This window comes from Opisthocomus hoazin, chromosome 6 (assembly GCF_030867145.1).
Source record: "Opisthocomus hoazin isolate bOpiHoa1 chromosome 6, bOpiHoa1.hap1, whole genome shotgun sequence".
In the NCBI taxonomy this organism is placed as follows: Eukaryota; Metazoa; Chordata; class Aves; order Opisthocomiformes; family Opisthocomidae; genus Opisthocomus; species Opisthocomus hoazin.
The window spans coordinates 1,340,646-1,361,642 of NC_134419.1; the positions used below are offsets into that span (position 1 = coordinate 1,340,646).

Genomic DNA, 20,997 nt, shown 5'->3' on the forward strand with positions numbered 1-20,997 from the left:
AGGGCTGCTCTGGGGAGGTGGCACCTTGCAGGGCACCTCAGGCAGCCCACCGCCACCTCCCTCGAGCAAGCCGTGCCCAGCGGCACCGGAACGTTCCTTGCCTGAACACAGATGTTATACATTAGAATTTAGATCTTAATTTTCCTTGATGAAAGTAAAAATATCCATGACATCATTTTCCCGTAGGAAAATTTAAACAAATCCAGGGTCATCTCATCACCTGATGTTGAATGCAAGTAGAATATGCAAATGGCAAAACAAGTAATACACCAGGGAAATGCAAAGCATATTTTAATTAAAATTATTACAATTCCAAATAGAAATCAAATCGTTAGCACAATTAACATTACATGATTTTATTTTTAAAAGTGAAAGAATCCTCTTGAGAAAGCTACCATGGTTTACCACGTATTGGATTTCGCTTCATTTTCAATACTCAATAAAATATTAATAGGAGAAAAAGCATGTAACCACATTTCCAACTGAATTAAAGGAAAAAAAATCTAAGGTAAATGAACAGTTTTTAAGTTGGACGAGAGGAGATGAGATGGAGATGGAGAGGAGATGGAGATGGAGAGGAGATGGAGAGGGAGAGGAGATGGAGATGGAGAGGGAGAGGAGATGGAGATGGAGAGGGAGAGGAGATGGAGAGGAGAGGAGAGGGAGATGGAGAGGAGAGGGAGATGGAGAGGAGAGGGAGATGGAGAGGAGAGGGAGATGGAGAGGAGAGGGAGATGGAGAGGAGAGGGAGATGGAGAGGAGAGGGAGAGGAGAGGGAGAGGGAGAGGAGAGGGAGAGGAGAGGAGGACTCCCCACGCACCCTGAGGAGCAGTAACAGAAGCTCGCCCTGGTGGCCCTGCAGCTCTAGCGTGACAAACGAGGAACGCTAAGCTCCACCGAGAGAGCCGGGATAATAACCGGGGTGTGCTCGTGGCTGCTGTCAGACACAACTTACTGGCTCCATGGATTCCAAAGCCAAAGGCTCCCGACGCAACAGCAACGGGCGCAGCGGGGAGCACAGGCCGCGTGCCGCAGTGCGCGGTCCACGTCCAGCCAGACACCAGCAGAATAAACATTAACGGCACAAAGTGAGAACTCCCCGGGAATCCCGCGTTGGATTCAACAGATTTAAATTCCCAAAGGCAAATCAGAGGAAAATCAGTAGCAATTTGGCTTTCCGTGTCATCTTCTTCAGCCATTTCAATGTTCAAGTCCCAGTTTTAAACGTCAAGCCTTATGGTCTGCAAACTGCAACGAGAAGGAAAAATGAGAGATAATCACGCTCTGCACCTATATCGACCACGTGCTTTGTTTCCTTCCCATAAATAAGACACATTTTAGCACCAGATTACCTCCATGCTCTGTGCTGGCATATCGAAATACATGGAGAGACAAAAACTTTCCTGCCTGCACAGTACATCAAACTGCTTACATCTGCTGCAATTGCTGCAGGACTCAGATTTACACTGCACCCACCAGTACCACCGTGTTCTCTCACACAGACAAAAGCCAATTTCAAACATCTTTATGTTTTTAATTCTTTTTTGTGGATACAGGTGCCTGCAGGGATGCAGAGGTAGCAGACGAGAGCAAGGTAGCGCTGAACCTAGTTCTGCCCAGCCACTGACTTGGAGCTGACTCAGGGTCCACCAAAGACTGAACTCTGTCCTCAGCGCTGCAAGGACTGCTGAGGAGTCACCAAATCTGCAGAATTCCCACCCAAAGAAAACAAGCAGACAAACCAACGAGAGTTATGGTGCTCCTACACTACAAAGTACCAGCTGGGAGAAGGGAAGAAGCAAACCCGGGCTTTTTTAGTGTGGTTATTTATTAAACTTTACTCCAGTACTCGCTGAAGCCCCTCTTCAGCGTGTGCCTTGCTGCAGTCCTTGGTTTGTCTCCTTCTCTTTGACCCCCCTGCCCACCCCCCGGCGTGGCAGAGAGCACGCTGCCCTGCCAAAACATTTTGGCTGCCTGGTAGCACCATACCTAACACCTGCGTCTGCCTGCAACGTGTGATCAAGCAGATACAGGCTAGGAGTACGCTTAGGTTTTGTAAACCAAAGTTTTTGACCTTCCAGGAGTGAAGTTCTGTACGTTTAGGTTTTGTAAACCAAAGTTTTTGACCATCCAGGAGTGAAGTTCTGTACCTTTAGGTTTTGTAAACCAAAGTTTTTGACCTTCCAGGAGTGAAGTTCTGTATCAGGCAAAGAGGATACTTGGGAATGGAACTGAAGTTGTAAAGACAGAGTAACAAGTTTTATGGATGGGATTGTGTGACAGTAGTTGGCAGTTCCTTGGAACAAAAACCAAGCTTGCAACAAGAACCAAAGCTCTAGTGAGGGTCCTGGAGCCACGGATACCCTGAGATCTCCAGCAGCATCTGTAAGGAGTGGCTGGCGCTTTGCTCTGGCAGCAATACCTCCAGGCTCCGTTTGTTGCCCGCCACGACCAGGAGGACATTCTCCTTCCTCTCCCCAGCACGTAATTATGCTTATGAAGGTTGGAAGGATTTTAGACTTCCATGGAAGCTCTGGAGAACAGACAAAAATCAGAGGTTGAGGCAGAGTGCCGGGGCAGGCTTCAGGTATCTGCTCCACATGCTTTGCTCACACGCTCAGATCTAAAGCTGCCATCACATTTAACATCAAGAGGAATTTTCCTGCATTCACAAAGGTCAGGAACACCCTTCTGGGGAAAAGCAAGGGCCTTTCACGCCACATGATCTGCTTCCTAGGGAAAGCATTCCATCTGGGAAACTCACCTCATGAGTTATCCGCGATTGCAGACGCCAAAGACATTGGCAATGCCCTCGGAAAGTCACAGCGTGATAAATGGAGAGCACAGTACGACGTGGCGTATTCTGCAGTGAAATGCTGGTACATCAAACAGCAAGGCTGCGGCTGCCAACGGGGATCAATCAGACCGAGGTCCCGGTCCAAAGTCCAGTGCTCATACTGTATATTTTTCAGCTATGACTAATCCTTTCCAGTAAAAAAAGGGATTAAAAAAAAAAGCTTGCAAAGGCCCCCATGACTGGTTCAGTCACAGCATTAGCCCACCCAAAGCACGGCGTGAACCGGTGTAGGACCAAAGGACATTAGGGCTACAAGGATGGTGAGGGGACTGGAGCATCTCCACTACGAGGAGAGGTTGAGGGAACTGGGCTTGTTCAGCCTGAAGAAGAGAAGGCTGCGAGGGGACCTTATAAATGCCTACAAATATCTGAAGGGTGGGTGTCAGGAGGATGGGGCCAAGCTCTTTTCAGTGGTGCCCAGTGACAGGACAAGGGGCAATGGGCACAAACTGAGGCACAGGAAGTTCCGTCTGAACATGAGGAAGAACTTCTTCCCTCTGAGGGTGACGGAGCCCTGGCCCAGGCTGCCCAGGGAGGCTGTGGAGTCTCCTTCTCTGGAGATATTCAAGACCCGCCTGGACAAGATCCTGTGCAGCCTGCTGTAGGTGACCCTGCTTCGGCAGGGGGTTGGACTGGGTGACCCACAGAGGTCCCTTCCAACCCCTACTATTCTGTGATTCTGTGATTCTGTGACAGCACACGTTTAACCGGCCTCTCCCCTGCGCGTCCGCACGTGTGTGCGCTCGTACACAAACGCCCTACACCTCACGCCTTTGAGGTGACCTGCCTCGGGAAGAAAATTCACTGCAGGGCATCACAGTAATAACCACGGGTAAGGAGCAATTCTAATCTGTTGTCTGAAATAGAGACCTTTGGGTGGAGGAGTAGAAGCAGTGCTCAGAAACGAAATAGCACTTCGCAAATATTGGACTTACTGTCTGGTAGAAGCTCTTTTCTTGAAGCTCCTTAATATATTTCAACCCTCTCTAGAACTATGGCATGAAGGACCCGAAGCACACACTAAGCACCCCGATGCCTATACGAGCGTCTCCTCTCAGCCTGACCCCAGCAGCGATCCCTGTCACGCCGAGGCCAGGGACATCCCGTCCATCACTCCGAGGCCAGAGACATCCCATCCATTGCTCCGAGGCCAGGGACATCCCATCCATCGCTCCAAGGCCAGGGACATCCCATCCATCGCTCCAAGGCCAGGGACATCCCGTCCCAGGGACATCCCGTCCATCACTCCGAGGCCAGGGACATCCCATCCATTGCTCCAAGGCCAGGGACATCCCATCCATCGCTCCAAGGCCAGGGACATCCCGTCCATCACGCCGAGGCCAGGGACATCCCATCCGCTCCATCCGAATCTACCTCAATTCAGATTGGGACTGACAAGGGCTGTAAACCTTGCTGCACGGAGACACCCCCCAACAACAGCTTTCAAACCTTACACACGCTCCACAAGGCACGCTCAGGAGTAGTTTAAGCGAGGTAGGAATTACCTAGAGACAGTTTGGTGAGAAAGGCAGAGGATTGGAGGGGAAATTCTTTTTAGAGTGACAGCACTCAGATAACAGCCCACTTACCGCAGCTTTCAGAGCTTGATCTAGGTCTTCCAGTAAATCTTCTTCATCTTCCAAACCAACTGACAGGCGGATCAATGTATCACTGATTCCAAGAGCTTCTCTATCTTCTTTAGGCACCGAAGCGTGAGTCATGATGGCCCTGGAGGGAAAAAATAGACTTTCTTCTAAGAAGTGCTTATTTTTATCAGTAAAGATCAAACAAATTGGTTTCCTGCCAGCATCCCCTGAAATTCCACGCAGATTTTACACCCTCTGTGTACCACCTGCTGGTTAACTCACAGCCAGAAAGAGGTCCTATCATCAGTCACTAAATGGTGCGGACTGCAGACGAGCCAGTGACTTGTGTCTCCCAGCATTTCAGTACGCTATTTCCAAGCTACAAACGATGAATAAGAAGTGGATACTTCACAATCTGGGACTGAAAAAGGAGAAAATCCTACTCCTCTTTCTTCCAGATACTCTTTTTTTAGGAAAAAAAAGTATCTGAAAGCTCTGCTTTAAGCATATGGAGAAAGAGCTATAGTATACAATCTCCGGTACAAAATCTCCTGATTTGGTTTGTTTTTTTAACTTCTGGTTTCTAAATCAGTTGTCAAACTGTACCCACTTACTTTGAAGAGTTTATTCTCTCCAGCTATGGAGGATATAGGCAAGAAGCTATTGCCCCCATATGCTCCATCACAGACGTCCACCAATTTGCAAATACCTTTCAACTGCTCAAGTGTCTCAAGATTTGCTGTCATTCTAAAATAAGTGCAATGACTCAGCACGTAACTTTCCACGTATCTTTTCGAAAAGCAAATTGCATTTAAGCAAAATAATAACACTCACAAAAATCCTGTGTTTAGCCTTTTAACCTAGACAGAGGCAAGGAAGTGCTGCTAACGTCTGGGGTGACTTCACGCGGCGCGGAGCCCGGAGCGGTGCCGCGTACTGAACGTGCCCTCTTGTGTGAGCCGGCCGAACGGCAGACCCGGCCTCAACAGCGTGACCAAACCCGCTCCACACTGCTCCTTCAGACACCCGCCGAGCCCTTGGCCGTGTTGTCACAGCCACGAATTGCAGCTCAGTCTCCCAGTCAAACAAGGAAGCGTGGAATTTCTCTCCTCGCTGCACTCCCACACTCACAAAAGTCATGCCCATCTCTGGAGTAGCCACCGGGTTTCGTGCTGTACAACACACTATCCCCGAGTCTCGCTTCTACGCAAAATAGCTTGGCTTTGTGTACTAGAACATTTTACAACTCCCATAAAACAGATCAGAAACTTGTCTGTAACTCTGCAGCTTCTTCAGACTTCTAAGATGAAGCCTGACTTACGGATGCTCTGCCAGGCTTTCGTATCCTCCCAGACTCTCAGCCAGCGCAAAAACCTACGGGACAAATTAAACAAAAGTTGACGTAAGAAGCGTAAGGTTATGAAGGCTTAAAAAGACACTGAAGGAAATGGGAATGTTTAGAGGTGTTTTCTGAAGTTTTTCTATAATAACTTTTCTATTATGAAAGGTATTAGCTGTAATTTGGGAAAAAAGTGTACATTTAGCAGGTCAGAGTTATTAAGATCTAGAATAGACTTGGTGTCAAAAGGTTCTGAAGCGACACGGGTGCAAAACTGGAATTAAAAAGAATAATAAAATAAAATTACAATTAAAATTAAAACTGGAATTAGCAAATCGAATGCAGAAGTGGTTCCCACATGGCTGCCCGTGCGTTGCACTGGAGGAAGAGCAGCAAGGAAAAGGCACAGCCCGCGGGAGCCGGTTCCGCCGGGGCAGCAGCCGAGCCTTCCCCCGGCCAGAGCAGGACAGAGCAGGCTGCCCGAACCAAGCCAGGCTCAGGGCTCAACCGTTCCAGCTAAGGTGCGAGCGATGATACCCCATCCCCTCCCACTCTTTCAGCATCACTCACCACTTCCACACTCCACACCTGCGATTCCAGGCTGGCAAATGGCAGGCTTGGCGGGGAAAATCCCCAAACGTTTCAGATTCTCCTCGTAAGGCTGAGCACATTTTTTCACTCCTCGCTCGGGTCTGATGGTCAGCTCCATGTTTCAAAAACCAGCCTAGATTTCTCCGTGCCCAAGAGGACTAGTGTTTGTGAAATGCCTGCTGTTAGTTAAGGTGGCTTTTAGCTCTCTGGATTGCGGACATCTCATCCTGGATGGCACAAAGGCTCTACAGAGAGCCAGCCGCTCCCAGACACGAATCCACAATTTGTCTTTCGTGAATGCACTTCACTGCCCTCAACAACTGCATCAAGAAGAGTGTGGCCAGCAGGACGAGGGAGGTTCTCCTTCCCCTCTACACTGCCCTGGTGAGGCCTCATCTGGAGTACTGTGTCCAGTTCTGGGCTCCCCAGTTCAAGAAAGATGAAGAGCTACTGGAGAGAGTCCAGTGGAGGGCTACGAGGATGGTGAGGGGACTGGAACATCTCCCCTACGAGGAGAGGCTGAGGGAACTGGGCTTGTTCAGCCTGAAGAAGAGAAGGCTGAGAGGGGACCTAATAAATGCTTATAAATATCTGCAGGGTGGGTGTCAGAAGGATGGGGCCAAGCTCTTTTCAGTGGTGCCCAGTGACAGGACAAGGGGCAACGGGCACAAACTGAAGCAGAGGAAGCTCCAGCTGAACCCCAGGAAGAACTTCTTCCCTCTGAGGGTGACGGAGCCCTGGCCCAGGCTGCCCAGGGAGGCTGTGGAGTCTCCTTCTCTGGAGATATTCCAGACCCGCCTGGACAAGGTCCTGTGCAGCCTGCTCTGGGTGACCCTGCTTCGGCAGGGGGGTTGGACTGGGTGACCCACAGAGGTCCCTTCCAACCCCTACTATTCTGTGATATTCTGTGAACATTTCTCTCCAGAGAAGTGATGGCTTTGCTCATACTCACTTTCTTTTCATTTAAAAAACAAACAAACAAACAAACTAAACCTATCAACCAAAGAATCCTCAGCCTGGTTTAAGGAAATGGCTTTACTGCTGCTCCAGCCTAGTGACAAACCGATGGTTATCCAAGTCACAGGGCTGAAGTGAACGTACTCATAAGGGACTACTTCTGGAACGCACTCTCTGATGCTTTTTGTCAAAGCTGGTAAATCTCCTCTGCCAGGATTAAACGCTCTCTCTCATGCAAAAGGATCTTTTTGGGGAAAATCATATTTTTAGTAAATTCATTTTCAGTTGATGACATTAGCTGGCAAGTAAGAAAGATACAGAGGAGAAGGACTGTCTGGTTTACCTTCGTCAATTATTACTGACTTGTTTTTCCAAGAACAAAACAGCAAAAATACAAGAGCAGGATGCAAATTAACCAGAGATCAAGACTAGCAACCACATTACAGAGTACAGGCAGAATCAATACACTGCAAAGACAAAAGCCTATAGTTTAGGCAAAATAAACAAACAACTGGTCCCCAAACTGAGGGACTCCCTCTTTGCTTCATGTCATTTCTCCACTTTATCCACTTTATCCACTTTATCCAAAGTTTTTGTCCTGATGAGCACTTTGAACTATTACAACACCGTTGCACCAGCCACGGCTTCTCTGCTTTCAAGTACTACAGGTCTTTTTGCAAAAGGCTGCTACGCAGGCCCTTCATTAGCAGCAGTGGCTGAGCTAAGCTGGATATACTACACCCTCCTGCGTAAACAAATCCTTCAAATGAGCCCAGGCATCCTTTTCATCCCTCTTATTAGCCTCTCATTTACAAATAATCTATTATTTAGAGATGGTTACACCCAAAAGACTTCAGGAGCTTTGCAAGTACAGAGGAAGACTCTCCCCACCCCAAGAGAAAACACTTCCTTCCATCGTCACCCTCCGAAGGGCAGGCTGGGGCCCGTCCAAGGTGGTGCATATTCACCATCATTTACCTTTAAACTCTTCAGAAACGTAGCAGCATGGGCGAGATTTCCTTTGATGTAAAAGGTGACCATCCCAGGACAGCCAGTACACTGCCGCTTGACCAGCTCGTGCTGAGGGTGTGAAGGCAAGCCTGAAATTTGCAGAATTTGCATGAATTGCCATTGCTTCGAAGGGTAAAGCAGCTCAGCCCCAGCCACGCAGGAGCAGCCCACCGCCAAGGCGACACCGAAGCCAGAGTCACCACGTGGGCAGGGTGCACAAGCGGCACGTAGCACCCCAGCCCCCAAACCCAGCCCCGCGGCGAGACGTCAGCCGCGCCGGAGTCTTGCCGACCCACCTGGGAAAATCACTTTCTCCACCCGGGAATCTGACTCCAGAAATCCAGCAACAGCTAATGCGTTGTGGAAATGCTGCTTCATCCGGACTTTTAGTGTCTTCAAGCCACGATTGCACAGGTAACAGTCAAAGGGAGATGGAACAGCTCCAAGAGCTACGGAAATTGAAACAAAATTCCACATAAAACACTGGGACTTTTTTTCAGTCAAACTAAATACAGCCCTAATGTCCAAAATGTCTAAAGTTAGAACAAGACAAGTGGAAAGACATGTGATGCAATCTATCTTCCTCATCTCACAGGCACGAGAAGCCAATTAATGAGCTGAATTAACAAGCTGAAGACTCAAGGACTACATTTACGGGCTGCCCAGGGAGGCTGTGGAGTCTCCTTCTCTGGAGATATTCCAGCCCCGCCTGGACATGGTGCTGTGCAGCCTGCTCTGGGTGACCCTGCTTCACAGAATCACAGAATAGTAGGGGTTGGAAGGGACCTCTGTGGGTCATCCAGTCCAACCCTCCTGCTGAAGCAGGGTCACCCACAGCAGGCTGCACAGGACCTTGTCCAGGCGGGGCTGGAATATCTCCAGAGAAGGAGACTCCACAGCCTCCCTGGGCAGCCTGGGCCAGGGCTCCGTCACCCTCAGAGGGAAGAAGTTCTTCCTCATCTTCAGACGGAACTTCCCATGCTCCAGTTTGTGCCCATTGCCCCTTGTCCTGTCACTGGGCACCACTGGAAAGAGTCTGGCCCCATCCTCCTGACCCCCACCCTGCAGATATTTAGAGGCATTTATTAGGTCCCCTCTCAGCCTTCTCTTCTCCAGGCTGAACAAGCCCAGTTCCCTCAGCCTCTCCTCGTAGAGGAGATGTTCCAGTCCCCTCATCATCCTTGTAGCCCTCCGCTGGACTCTCTCCAGTAGCTCCTCATCTTTCTTGAACTGGGGAGCCCAGAACTGGACAAGCTTCGGCAGGGGGTTGGACTAGATGACCCACAGAGGGCCCTGCCAACCCCTACTATTCTGTGATTCTGTGATTTATTAGACATAATATACCTGTAGTCCTTCTGTTGTAGACAGAGGGCAGACAGAACACTGCACAGAAATTTACTCATTGCAATTAAGAGGCAGTAAAACTGTTAAAAATCAACCTATATAAGAAAACTCTGCATTTGGCATATCCTCTGATGTGTGAATGGGTTCACAAAGACCCCAGATGCACTTCTCGGGGGAAGGCAGGGACAGAGGCCCATGACAGTCCTGCGTTCAAGCGCCTGCCCCCAGATAATTCACCCCACTCACCAGCCCCAGCTGAACAAACATTGAACAACCCACTCTGCTCTCAGCATCTTTCTAGCAGCAGTTAGAGAGCGTGTGCCACCAACTCTGGGAGAGGAGCCACAGAGGTGTACCGAGAGCTATCGTGTTTGCATAAGGCCACCAGTGCAAGGCAGGAAAGGGAATTCAGGTTTCCTGTATCTTTGTTATCACTTTCTCCCCAGTCATTTACACTGCTGCACATTTAAATGCCTGAGCTACACTGAATCACTGAATCCTAGAATGGTTTGGGTTGGAAGGGACCTTAAAGATCATCCGGTTCCAACCCCCCTGCCATCAGCAGGGACATCTCCCACCAGCCCAGGGTGCTCAGAGCTCCATCCAACCTGGCCTTGAGCACTGCCAGGGAGGGGGCAGCCACAGCTTCTCTGGGCAGCCTGGGCCAGGGCCTCTCCACCCGCAGAGTGAAGAATTTCTTCCTTATATCTCATCTAAGTCTCCTGTCTTTCAGTTTGAAGCCATCAGCCCTTGTCCTCCCACCCCATGCCCTTGTCAAAAGCCCCTCTCCCGCTCTCTCGCAGGCCCCTCCAGGCACTGGCAGGCTGCACATCTCTAGATAGATTTCACACTTGTGTGCATGCAGCATCCTTCCCATTATGAGCTGATGTATTTGGTATTTGAATATGATCCATTTTAAGGCATTTCCTACATTGATTACTTACAGTTTTGTAAGTACTTGAGTCTTTCGTAGAGATCATCGCAGTTTACTGAAACAAGTCCCATGACAACATCACTATGCCCTAAAAATGCAAGGAGAAGACAAGAACAGAATCAGCCCCTCCATCTGCTCCAGGGCTCTGCCCCAAACCCCACTTTCTGTCTTGGTGCTAACACAGTCCTGGTTTTGTGAGACACTGGGCTCCTCCTCATTGCTACAGAGGTCCTTCCTGCTCAGCACACAAATCGTAAGGCAGATTTCAGCTCTTTCTAAAGCTCTGGTCAGCTCTGCCGAGCGCTGCAGCGTGCCCCCAGACCCTTCCCAAGCCCCCCGCCGGGGAGCAGGACGCTGCGCAGGCATCAGGTGTGTCCTGCCGAGCAGCGCCGGGCTGCTGCCTCAGCGAGAGCGAACGCCAGCCAGCAAACCTCCACTTCTACCCCCAGCTCCGGGGCTACAGCACAGCCACAGCCGCCTCGGCTCCGAGCCTGGGCTCTTCGGGAGGCAGGGCAGTGAACGTGCTTTTGGACAGGCTCCAAAACAGCCCTGTGAAACCTCCTTTGCACCTTCACAGAATCTCTGGCACCTGCCTTCTACTGAAGCCACTCGCTTTGTCGTAGTCAAAGCCAACGTGGCTATGAACACCTCTAGGTCTATCAGCTGAAGGCAGGTCAATATTCCTTCTCCCAGGGATAGTGTAGGAGCTACGAAGACTAACGGTCTGCTCAGTGGTCCACCTCTTCTAACGGTCCATCTAAGAACTACTGGCAGGCACGTTGGCTTTTGTGAATTGCCCACAGCCAGAATGGCTTTTAATAGCCAGCCTGAGCTGTGTTGAACTCTTGTACTTACCGTTCATGTATTTGGTTGCAGAATACATACAAATATCAGCCCCCAGAGATAAAGGACGCTGAAATGAAAGGAAAATAATAGATCCGATTAAAGCTTGTGTGCACTCTGGTTCACTTCAGGCTACCCAGAAAGGCAGTGATCCCACACAGAAAATAACAATAGGTGGAGACACTAAAAAACCCACAAACACTTCCCACAAAACTTAAACACAAAAACCTGAGAATGAAGACAGACAGAAGATGTGACAAAAACAATGGTACGGGAAGGCACCCTGAATTCAAGACAGGCACAACAAAAAGAGCCCACAATCAAACGTGGTTTTAAAGCACCGGTCTAACTCCCACCGGCTTCAGGGAGAGGAGTGATGGAACACATCTAACACGCAGCCCGCTCACACTCGTGACAAAAACAGCTCCGTGGCTCAGCTGAGGCGGGGGTAAGGAACGGCGTTTACTCTGAGGTGTATCTCCTTAGAAACGCAGACCCCAACACAGCCTGCAAAGCAAACCCCTGCACCGTTCCCCGGGTATCGGTGACACTGCGCCGGGAGAACCACTGCAGGCCTGCAGAAAGCACCAAGGGCTGTGCTGGCCAGGTCTCCCTGCCCCAGCCTCCAGCTGTCTTCCCAGGAGCCTTGTGACGGTGAGGCAAACTGGGATGCTGATGGGCAAGAAGTAACGACAATATTTTTTTTTTTAATCGGTCACTAAGTAAAGGACTTTGCACATAATATAAACACATTGTAAAGACTGAAGAGTATTCAGTGTGTTAAAACGTGACAAAGCAGGCAGATTTAGGGTAAGACTGCTGCTGCCAGATTAAATGTGGACGTCTGTTCAAAGAACGTGGGTGTGTGCGTTCCCAGTGCGCAGCCAGGAGAACGGCAGCACAAACACCAGCGCCTTTCACATTCGATATTGTTATATAAATCAGTCTAAAATTATCATCTTCCTAGTACAGTGTATCAGCAGCAGTCTGCAGGGGTTTAAAGACATTACCTATTACACTTACTGGAATTAATCATTACAACTGACTTTCTCTTAGCACCAGGCCAATAAAAGATACATTAACCAGCTCATTTATCCAGATGCTCACTGTGCTTCTTTCACACACATCTTTTAAAGTAACACACATCACGGGGAGGGGGGAATCACCAAACCTTTGGTATGTACAGGACAAGCTCAAATGCTGCTTTAGCTACGCATTAACACCTTCCGTAAAGCTCTCTTAATTTATAAAGATCTCAGTACCCTTAACAAAGACCAAAAGACACCTTGCCTTTTGCACTCATAAAAAAGTTTTACTTTAGACCTAAAATACAAGGGATTAGCTTGGTCTCCTGGGAAATATATGGGAATATTTCCAGCCCATGTTAAGATGAACAGGACTTCAAAGTCTATTAATCCAACACATTTTTAGAACTTAAGAAATTGTCTTTGCTTCACATATTCTTGTCATAAAAGCAGAAAAGTTATGCCAGTTGTTCAAGATCAAAGCCACACATTCACCGAAATACGGAAGAAAAAGGTAACCTGAATGCCTCAAAGAAAGATATAACAAAGTTTGCTTGCTTTAACTTTTTTTTCCACTACCTTTTCTAGAATAGCAAGTGGTTCAGAACAGATCACAAACAGCATATACAAAAAGAATTGGTATAAAAAGGCCAAAGTTAGAAGACAGGACACTTTTTAACAGGCCTGTTATGATTTCCTTCAGTGAGAACTGAAAAACGTGATTTCTGACTGACAGAGGAGCCCTCCGCCCGATGGCTTACCTGACTGTCTTGACTCAGCGTGTGAGCTATACTGGGTTTGCTGGTATCACATTAGCTCTAAAATACTTTGCATAGCATCTTCACTAATGTAAACAGCAGCAGCACATGGGTTGTATTTAGAAACAGAACAGGTAATTAGATCAGAACTACAGTTTGTTGGTGGTGCTTCCATTTGAACTGAAATAATGGGGTAACTGTAAAGAACCAAAGGGCTCACCTGGAAATAGGCAGACATGAAGGTGTTGTCTACCACCAGAAGCACATCTTTATGCTTATGTACTGCATCGGCACAGGCCTGAATGTCAATGACCTTCAGTGTGGGGTTGGTGGGCGTTTCAATCCAAACCAGCTGCAGGATTCAACAACAAAAACCATCCGTTTGGAGTTTTTACAATGCATGTGTAAGTCATAAGCGCTTTTAAACGACAACTCGTTGGTGTCAGCTTCCCATGCAGGTTTGCAGAGTGGAAATGCGAAAGCGACCCCGCTGACGAAAGGCCAGGTTTCCTGGGAGAGGTAATACTCCCCACAAAAACAACTGGTACATGGGAAGAGCACGAAAGCTTTTGCGAACCTACGTGCATCACATCTGAAGAAGGCCTGACACGGCCAGCAGAAGGTCTTCACGCTCACAAGCCCACCAGCCTTTTCCACATTATCTTCCACCAGAGCAGGCGATTATCTGCTCCAGTGCCACGGAGCACCTCCTCCTCTGACTCTGGTGTTCCCTCTGCTGTTTCTTGCCTTCCCCCTCCTCCTCCTCTTTATTTTTGCCCTTCTGAAAGTGTGCTCGATGAGGCACCACAAACGTCCCCAAGCGCCCCGCAGTGTGGATGTGCTGGAGCCAGCTGTGCCCACGCCGTCCCCGCAGAGGCCACCCCTGCACCCCCTCTGCTTGGTGCATACACCCAACACAACAAGAGCAAGAATAAAATTCTGTAACGACATTAAGCAAGTAAGGTCAGCACTTCCCCTCTCCCCTACCTTGGTCTCTGGTGTAATTGCAGCTTCCAAGCATTCCATTTTTGTGCAGTCAACAAAAACCACGTTCAAACCCATCTTCATGGCGATTGTCCTGAAGTATCTGTTTGTGCCTTAAAAAAACACCCCAAACAAAACCAAACAAAACATCAGAGGCGCAAAACGAAACAACTTCCTTCACCGACCTCCAGTCTCCTGCATGCATCTGCAGACAGTGAGCAGGGTACAGTTTCATGCTGCACACCATGAACGGCACACGAGTGCTTTCTTTTATTTCTAAAAAGTTTAAAGATCGCTGTAGTTTTAAACATCATGGAAAAGTAATAATGGGAATACGGAATCAGTGATTTATGAAGTACTTTCAATTAATAGCTGCTCAGGGGTTTTTCACAGAATCACAGAATAGTAGGGTTTGGCAGGGACCTCTGTGGGTCATCTAGTCCAACCCTCCTGCCCAAGCAGGGTCACCTACAGCAGGCTGCACAGGACCTCGTAGCCCTCCACTGGACTCTCTCCAGTAGCTCCTCATCTTTCTTGAACTGGGGAGCCCAGCACTGGACACAGGACTCCAGATGAGGCCTCACCAGGGCAGTGTAGAGGGGAAGTAGAACCTCCCTCGCCCTGCTGGCCACACACTTCTTGATGCACCCCAGGATCCCATTGGCTTTCTTGGCACCCAGGGCACACTGCTGGCTCATGGTTAACCTGTCGTCCACCAGGACACCCAGGTCCCTCTCCGCAGAGCTGCTCTCCAGCAGGTCCACCCCAAGCCTGTACTGGTGCATGAGGTTGTTCCTCCCCAGGTGCAGGACCCTGCACTTGCCCTTGTTGAACCTCATCAGGTTCCTCTCTGCCCAAACTGGAAAATTAAATAGAACTCTTTTAGTTTGACTAAAACTAAAACTTTTAGTTTAATTTAACTGGAAAATTAAATAGAACTCTTTTAGTTTGTCTGCTTCTAACCCTCCCTCCAGCCCTTTGCCGTGCAGAAGATAGCGGTTCCAGTTTGTATACCCTCTTTCCCCCCACCTCACTTTTAATAGCTTTTGTTCCCAGCACATATTTTCAAACCCTTTTTTCTATTTAATAAGCTTAGTCAGGAATCTGGGAGAAGAAGAATCAAGCAGAAGACCTCAGCTGCTGTGTTTCTTATCCTTCCATTAAATAACCGTGTAGCGAGGAACGTAAAGAACGTGATCACTTCCTCCCTTGCCGTCTGCGAAGCCTTTCACTGGAACCACCAGAAGAAGAAACCAGAAGCAACCAGTTGCTCACTAGATGTACAACATACTGACTAGCAACACTGCCTGGATTAAAAATTAATTAATTAGGTCTTCTGCCAAGGTTATTCAACATTCACTCACTTATGCAGAACAGCAGTTTGCCATCTAGCCACAACATCATGGTCCACGCAGGGTACAGCTCTGCGTGCTGAACGCTCAGCATGAGTGATTTCTATTTTTCTGAAGGAAACACTTTTATGGCTACTATCAGCCATATGCTGTATACTCTCTTGTGCTGCAAGGAGCTTATTCAAGCATTGGAAGTTTTCACATAGGCTGTCAACTCTACAAACCACACCAAAGTCTTACACAGTTTTAATAATGGCATACTGCAAACAAACTTAGATGGAAATGAGAGGCTACACTGAAAGCAGCCCTTTTCACAGAATCACAGAATGGTAGGGGTTGGAAGGGACCTCTGTGGGTCATCTAGTCCAACCCCCCTGCCCAAGCAGGGTCACCTACAGCAGGCTGCACAGGACCTTGTCCAGGCGGGGCTGGAATATCTCCAGAGAAGGAGACTCCACAGCCTCCCTGGGCAGCCTGTTCCAGGGCTCCGTCACCCTCAGAGGGAAGAAGTTCTTCCTCATCTTCAGACGGAACTTCCTGTGCCTCAGTTTGTGCCCATTGCCCCTTGTCCTGTCGCTGGGCACCACTGAAAAGAGCTTGGCCCCATCCTCCTGACCCCTACCCTTCAGATATTTGTAAGCATTTATTAGGTCCCCTCGCAGCCTTCTCTTCTCCAGGCTGAACAAGCCCAGCTCCCTCAGCCTCTCCTCGGAGGAGAGATGCTCCAGTCCCCTCATCATCCTCGCAGCCCTCCGCTGGACTCTCTCCAGTAGCTCCTCATCTTTCTTGAACTGGGGAGCCCAGAACTGGACACAGCACTGCAGATGGGGCCTCCCCAGGGCAGAGCAGAGGGAGAGGAGAACCTCCCTCGTCCTGCTGGCCACACTCTTCTTGATGCACCCCAGGATCCCATTGGCTTTCTTGGCAGCCAGAGCAGCACAGCCAAGGGGCAAAGCAAGCAGGGACGCAGGGCAAAGAGCTGCTGGCACCCAAGGGAGGAACGAAGGGGCTGAACACGCACTGGCCTCAGCGGCCAGCGGCACGTCTGCAGACATGGGGCGGGAGCTCTGCTGGACACCCAGCCCGCTGCCTCGGGGGAAGCCGGTCTCTTTACCACAAAAGCATGAAAAAAATTCAGGGAAGAAACAATGAAATTCATCTCCACAGAAATCACCACCGGGTGAGGCTTTAATGAGCAGGTGAACCGGTTTTGCTTGAAAACTCCACTATGGGCCCTTCTGAAGTGAGGAACTGACACCACGCGCTGGCCAAATGACTTTGGTTTACCGAGTTCTGTGGCGGGAGGGCCGCGAACTAAAGGAGACTTTTGTCAGGAGGGATTTGTGCTGTCTTCACCCAACTTGGCTCCAGATGTACTTTGGAGAAGAGCTACCTGGCATGACAGAACTAAGACATTAAGAGCAAACGCGTGTATTCACATTTGATGTGCACAAGCATACCCCATGCATCAGTACAGGCTTGGGGCTGACCTGCTGGAGAGCAGCTCTGCAGAGAGGGACCTGGGTGTCCTGGTGGACGACAGGGTGACCATGAGCCAGCAGTGTGCCCTGGCTGCCAAGAAAGCTAATGGGATCCTGGGGTGCATCAAGAGGAGTGTGGGCAGCAGGTCGAGGGAGGTTCTCCTCCCCCTCTGCTCTGCCCTGGGGAGGCCCCATCTGCAGTGCTGTGTCCAGTGCTGGGCTCCCCAGTTCAAAAAAGATGAGGAGCTACTGGAGAGAGTCCAGCGGATGGCTACGAGGATGAGGAGGGGACTGGAGCATCTCTCCTCCTGGAGAAGAGAAGGCTGAGAGGGGACCTTATAAATGCTTACAAATATCTGCAGGGTGGGGGTCAGGAGGATGGGGCCAGACTCTTTCCAGTGGTGCCCAGCGACAGGACAAGGGGCAACGGGCACAAACTGGAGCATGGGAAGTTCCGTCTGAACCCGAGGAAGAACTTCTTCCCTCTGAGGGTGACGGAGCCCTGGCCCAGGCTGCCCAGGGAGGCTGTGGAGTCTCCTTCTCTGGAGATATTCCAGACCCGCCTGGACACGGTGCTGTGCAGCCTGCTCTGGGTGACCCTGCTTGGGCAGGGGGTTGGGCTGGGTGACCCACAGAGGGCCCTGCCAACCCCGACCAGTCTGTGATTCTGTGATCCGACTGGCAAACAGTAATCACTCTCAGCGACAGGAAAGGTGATTTCTCTTGCTGAAAGGTTTTCCAGCTGTTGCCTGGGAAAACGCTACCTGTTGCTGGCCTCTCTAACCTTTCTTTGAAAACCAAGCCGATTTGATCTCTTGGTGCTAAAGCCTTGAGGCAGACGGAGGGAGCCAAGCGTCGCCGATCAGTGAGACACACGAGCTGGGCGCTAAGGACGCCGATTTTCACAGCTTATCCTGGCAGACCTCCCTGCTGTGGACTTCTGGCTGGCACCAGCCTTTTGAAGGACTTAGCAGAGGTGGATGAGCTCTGTCTGCTCCCAGGGAGTTTCTTGGAAGAACGGATCAAAAAAACCCACGCACGATTAAAACCTAGCAGTGGGCTGCAGCATCAGCAAAGCGTTCAGCAGACACGGGCACGACGGACGCAGGCTGTGCTTTCAGGGGAGGCCAGGACAGAGCAGTTGTCCGAAACAGTCCAGGCAAAATGCTGGCTGGCAAAGGGTCAAACCCAAGAAAGGAACAGCAGAAACCCCAGCAGCTGGAAAGCTGCATTGGACCGCAGAGGGTCCTGCTCTGCAAAGAAATCTGCACAAGGCTACAACATTGCTATTTTCCCCTCATTCAAGCACACATTACTAGTTAGCTACTTTTTTTAGACCTCCACATTGCACCACAGAATATTTCCGTGTTTGAATTTCTAGCACCAAGATCAGACAGGAGTGTTCTGTGTTCTGACAGAGGCGAGAAGGCTTTGGGGAAAAGTAAGGTCCTACGTGGGAAATTCAGAAATTTCAGGAGAATCACACACAGGCACACCTAACCATTTGCACAATGAAGATCCAAAACACACTCGTGCTTGACGTACCTCCATAGACATCGTCCATGCAGACAATCGTATCCCCTGCCTTTAACAGGTGAGTAATGTTCAAAGTAGCAGCTAAGCCAGAAGCATAAGCTAAACCTAAAAGAAAGGAGAATAAGTGGCAGACAGACGGCATTTTAATGTGCTACCAGCTTGTCGAGCTTGCCTTCGCTTTCTTCCCTTTGCTTCTCAAAGGAACCTGTTGTGCCACTCTCACGCTGCCCATCTCCCTCGTCAGGTGAGCGCAGCCCCAGCAGCAGCCTGCTCTCGCTCAGGGTGGAAGCCAGGATGGGCACCGGTGGCACAGCCCGGCAGCGGCTGTGGCCGGGCTCCCGCTCCCCGCCGCACGCACTGCTGCTGCCCAAGCACGGGTTCAGTTCGGCTTGGGCACCGCACGCGGCGAGAGGAAGAAGAGTGACCGCAGAACGGCCAGCACCTGGGCTGGACTTTCCGAAACGATAACGGTTGGGGCTCCTTAACACCACGGAGCGGCTCTTGGCTGTGAAGGCCCCGCTGCGACCCAGCTGCTGCCGCCAAGTCGGCGTCCTTGCTCCCCAGGTCACGCCTGCTGCAGGCAGTCAGGAGGCACGCACGCAGGCTGACCTCTGGCTTGAGGAACCCATTCATTGCTTACAGTATTTAGCTCCATCTAGCGCTGCCACAGCCTTCTCCAGGCAGTTCCGAGTAGGGTTTCCACTCCGGCTGTATTCATAACCCTGTGGTGAAAGCAAGGAAAGAAGTACAGCTTGAGAGAGCACCCAGAAAGTTCTGCACAACAATAGTCCTAGGTTCCCGAAAACATCCCCACTCTCAACGCCGAGGTTACGCATCCGCCTCCTCCGAGCACAGCAGCCTGGTTTGCTGGCTACGCCGGGAGACGCTCGTACACAACATCCCACTGGGCATCCCCAACCTGAAAACCGCTTCTAGGGGTGCGCTGAGGGAAGTGCCTCCACGTTCTCCTACTCCTTCCTAGATATCCATCTCTGGTCACTGCTGGAGAAAACGCCTCAGGCTGACACAGTCTCTGCTCCTTCTCTGGTTATCAGGAAGAGCGTGTCCCATCTCCGCGACGCTCTGCTTGAAAGATGCTCTAGGGCACCGGCCAGCGCCAGCCTGCACCCCTCAGAAGTCTCTGACAGCTCAAACGCTTCACAGAATCACAGAATAGTAGGGGTTGGAAGGGACCTCTGTGGGTCATCTAGTCCAACCCCCCTGCATGCGATCCGACCAACCTCCACGTTTCAGTGCAACAGCTTTTGTGTGAACGCTGGGAAGATTTAATGAGAAAAAAAAAAAAAATACTCATGCCTGCACGGATGCGCTTGTACAGAGGGAACCGGGCTAAGCATCCCGGTACTTGAGTACTTTCAGGATTTCTGCTTAAGGATGACTTTATCATCTTCGGGAGCTGGGCAGATGGCTCTCACAGAGCTCCTGGCCAGAGCACGGCCCCTCTGGCACCAGCGCACGCGTGACTCCGTCTCCGGTCTTCTCCGGCACAGTCATCTGCTTACCAGCACACGCAATTTTCGCCTGCGCGGATCAACTCCCGCGGAACCAAAGCTCCCACCGCACCCCGACCCGGGGCCGGGACCAAACGCTGCCTCGGGCGCTGCGAGGTTCGGTCGCTTCCCCCCCGTGCGCACCGCAGCGACCGGAAACCCCTCGCCGGCTGACGCCAAGGCTTCCAGCGCTTCCCACGGCCCAGCCACCACGCGGGGATGCAGCGCCCGCCGGGAAAGCCCCCAGCCCCGGCCCCGCTCCCGCACCGGGCGCCCCCTCCCCGCACGACCCGGCCCACGGCGGGACGCACCGGCGGGGAACAAGCCCGGCTCGGCCGCCACTCACCGTGTGCTGCCCGGGGGCCCGCTGCTTGAAGGTGGTGGAGAGGGAGACGGGCGGCACCAGCGCGGCCGAGCGCCACTGCTCGGGCTCCTGCCCGGCGTGGATCGCCTGCGTGGCGAAGTGCGGGAAGGGCGGCAGGAACGGCCCCGGCCCGCCGCGCTCCATGGCCGCGCTCCCGCGCCCACGCCCGCCGCCGGGATGGGGGCACCGGCCGCGCCCCGCCCCCAGGCGCCCGGCGGGGGGCGGGGCCTCGTCGCCGCCGCCTATTGGCTGCGGCGCGGGGGGGGCGGGGCGGCGGGCGGCGGGCTGGGCCGGGCAGGGGGTGGAGGGGTTTCCTCTCATTTTGGGGTGAATTTATGGAATCACAGAGCGGTTTGGGCTGGAAGGGACCTTGAAGCTCATCTGGTTCCACCCCCCTGCCATGAGCAGGGACATCTCCCCCCAGCCCAGGGTGCTCAGAGCTCCATCCAACCTGGCCTTGAGCACTGCCAGGGAGGGGGCAGCCACAGCTTCTCTGGGCAGCCTGGGCCAGGGCCTCACCACCC

General features: G+C 51.1%; 1 protein-coding gene across 1 annotated transcript; it reads right to left on the bottom strand.

Moving 5' to 3' along the window:
- Positions 1-274: 274 nt before the first annotated feature.
- Positions 275-20,657, bottom strand: CTH (cystathionine gamma-lyase). The gene is made up of 12 exons (XM_075424233.1): positions 20,456-20,657; positions 19,239-19,320; positions 18,608-18,703; positions 14,233-14,342; positions 13,466-13,597; positions 11,475-11,532; positions 10,630-10,707; positions 8,638-8,790; positions 8,309-8,430; positions 5,765-5,817; positions 4,447-4,585; positions 275-1,248 (listed from the first exon to the last, which is right to left on the bottom strand). The coding sequence occupies exons 1-12, from the start codon at positions 20,615-20,617 to the stop codon at positions 1,228-1,230; spliced, it is 1,206 nt and encodes a 401-aa protein (XP_075280348.1). The 5' UTR covers positions 20,618-20,657; the 3' UTR covers positions 275-1,227.
- Between the last annotated feature and the right edge of the window lie 340 nt (positions 20,658-20,997).

Excerpts from the sequence above, each read along its gene's own strand:
- CTH (XM_075424233.1), bottom strand. The coding sequence starts at position 20,617 with ATGGAGCGCGGCGGGCCGGGGCCGTTCCTGCCGCCCTTCCCGCACTTC. Across the intron at positions 10,708-11,474 it reads TGCAACCAAATACATGAACG|GGCATAGTGATGTTGTCATG; the intron begins GTAAGTACAAGA and ends TTGCATTTTTAG. Across the intron at positions 1,249-4,446 it reads ATCAAGCTCTGAAAGCTGCG|TTTGCAGACCATAAGGCTTG; the intron begins GTAAGTGGGCTG and ends TTCTCGTTGCAG.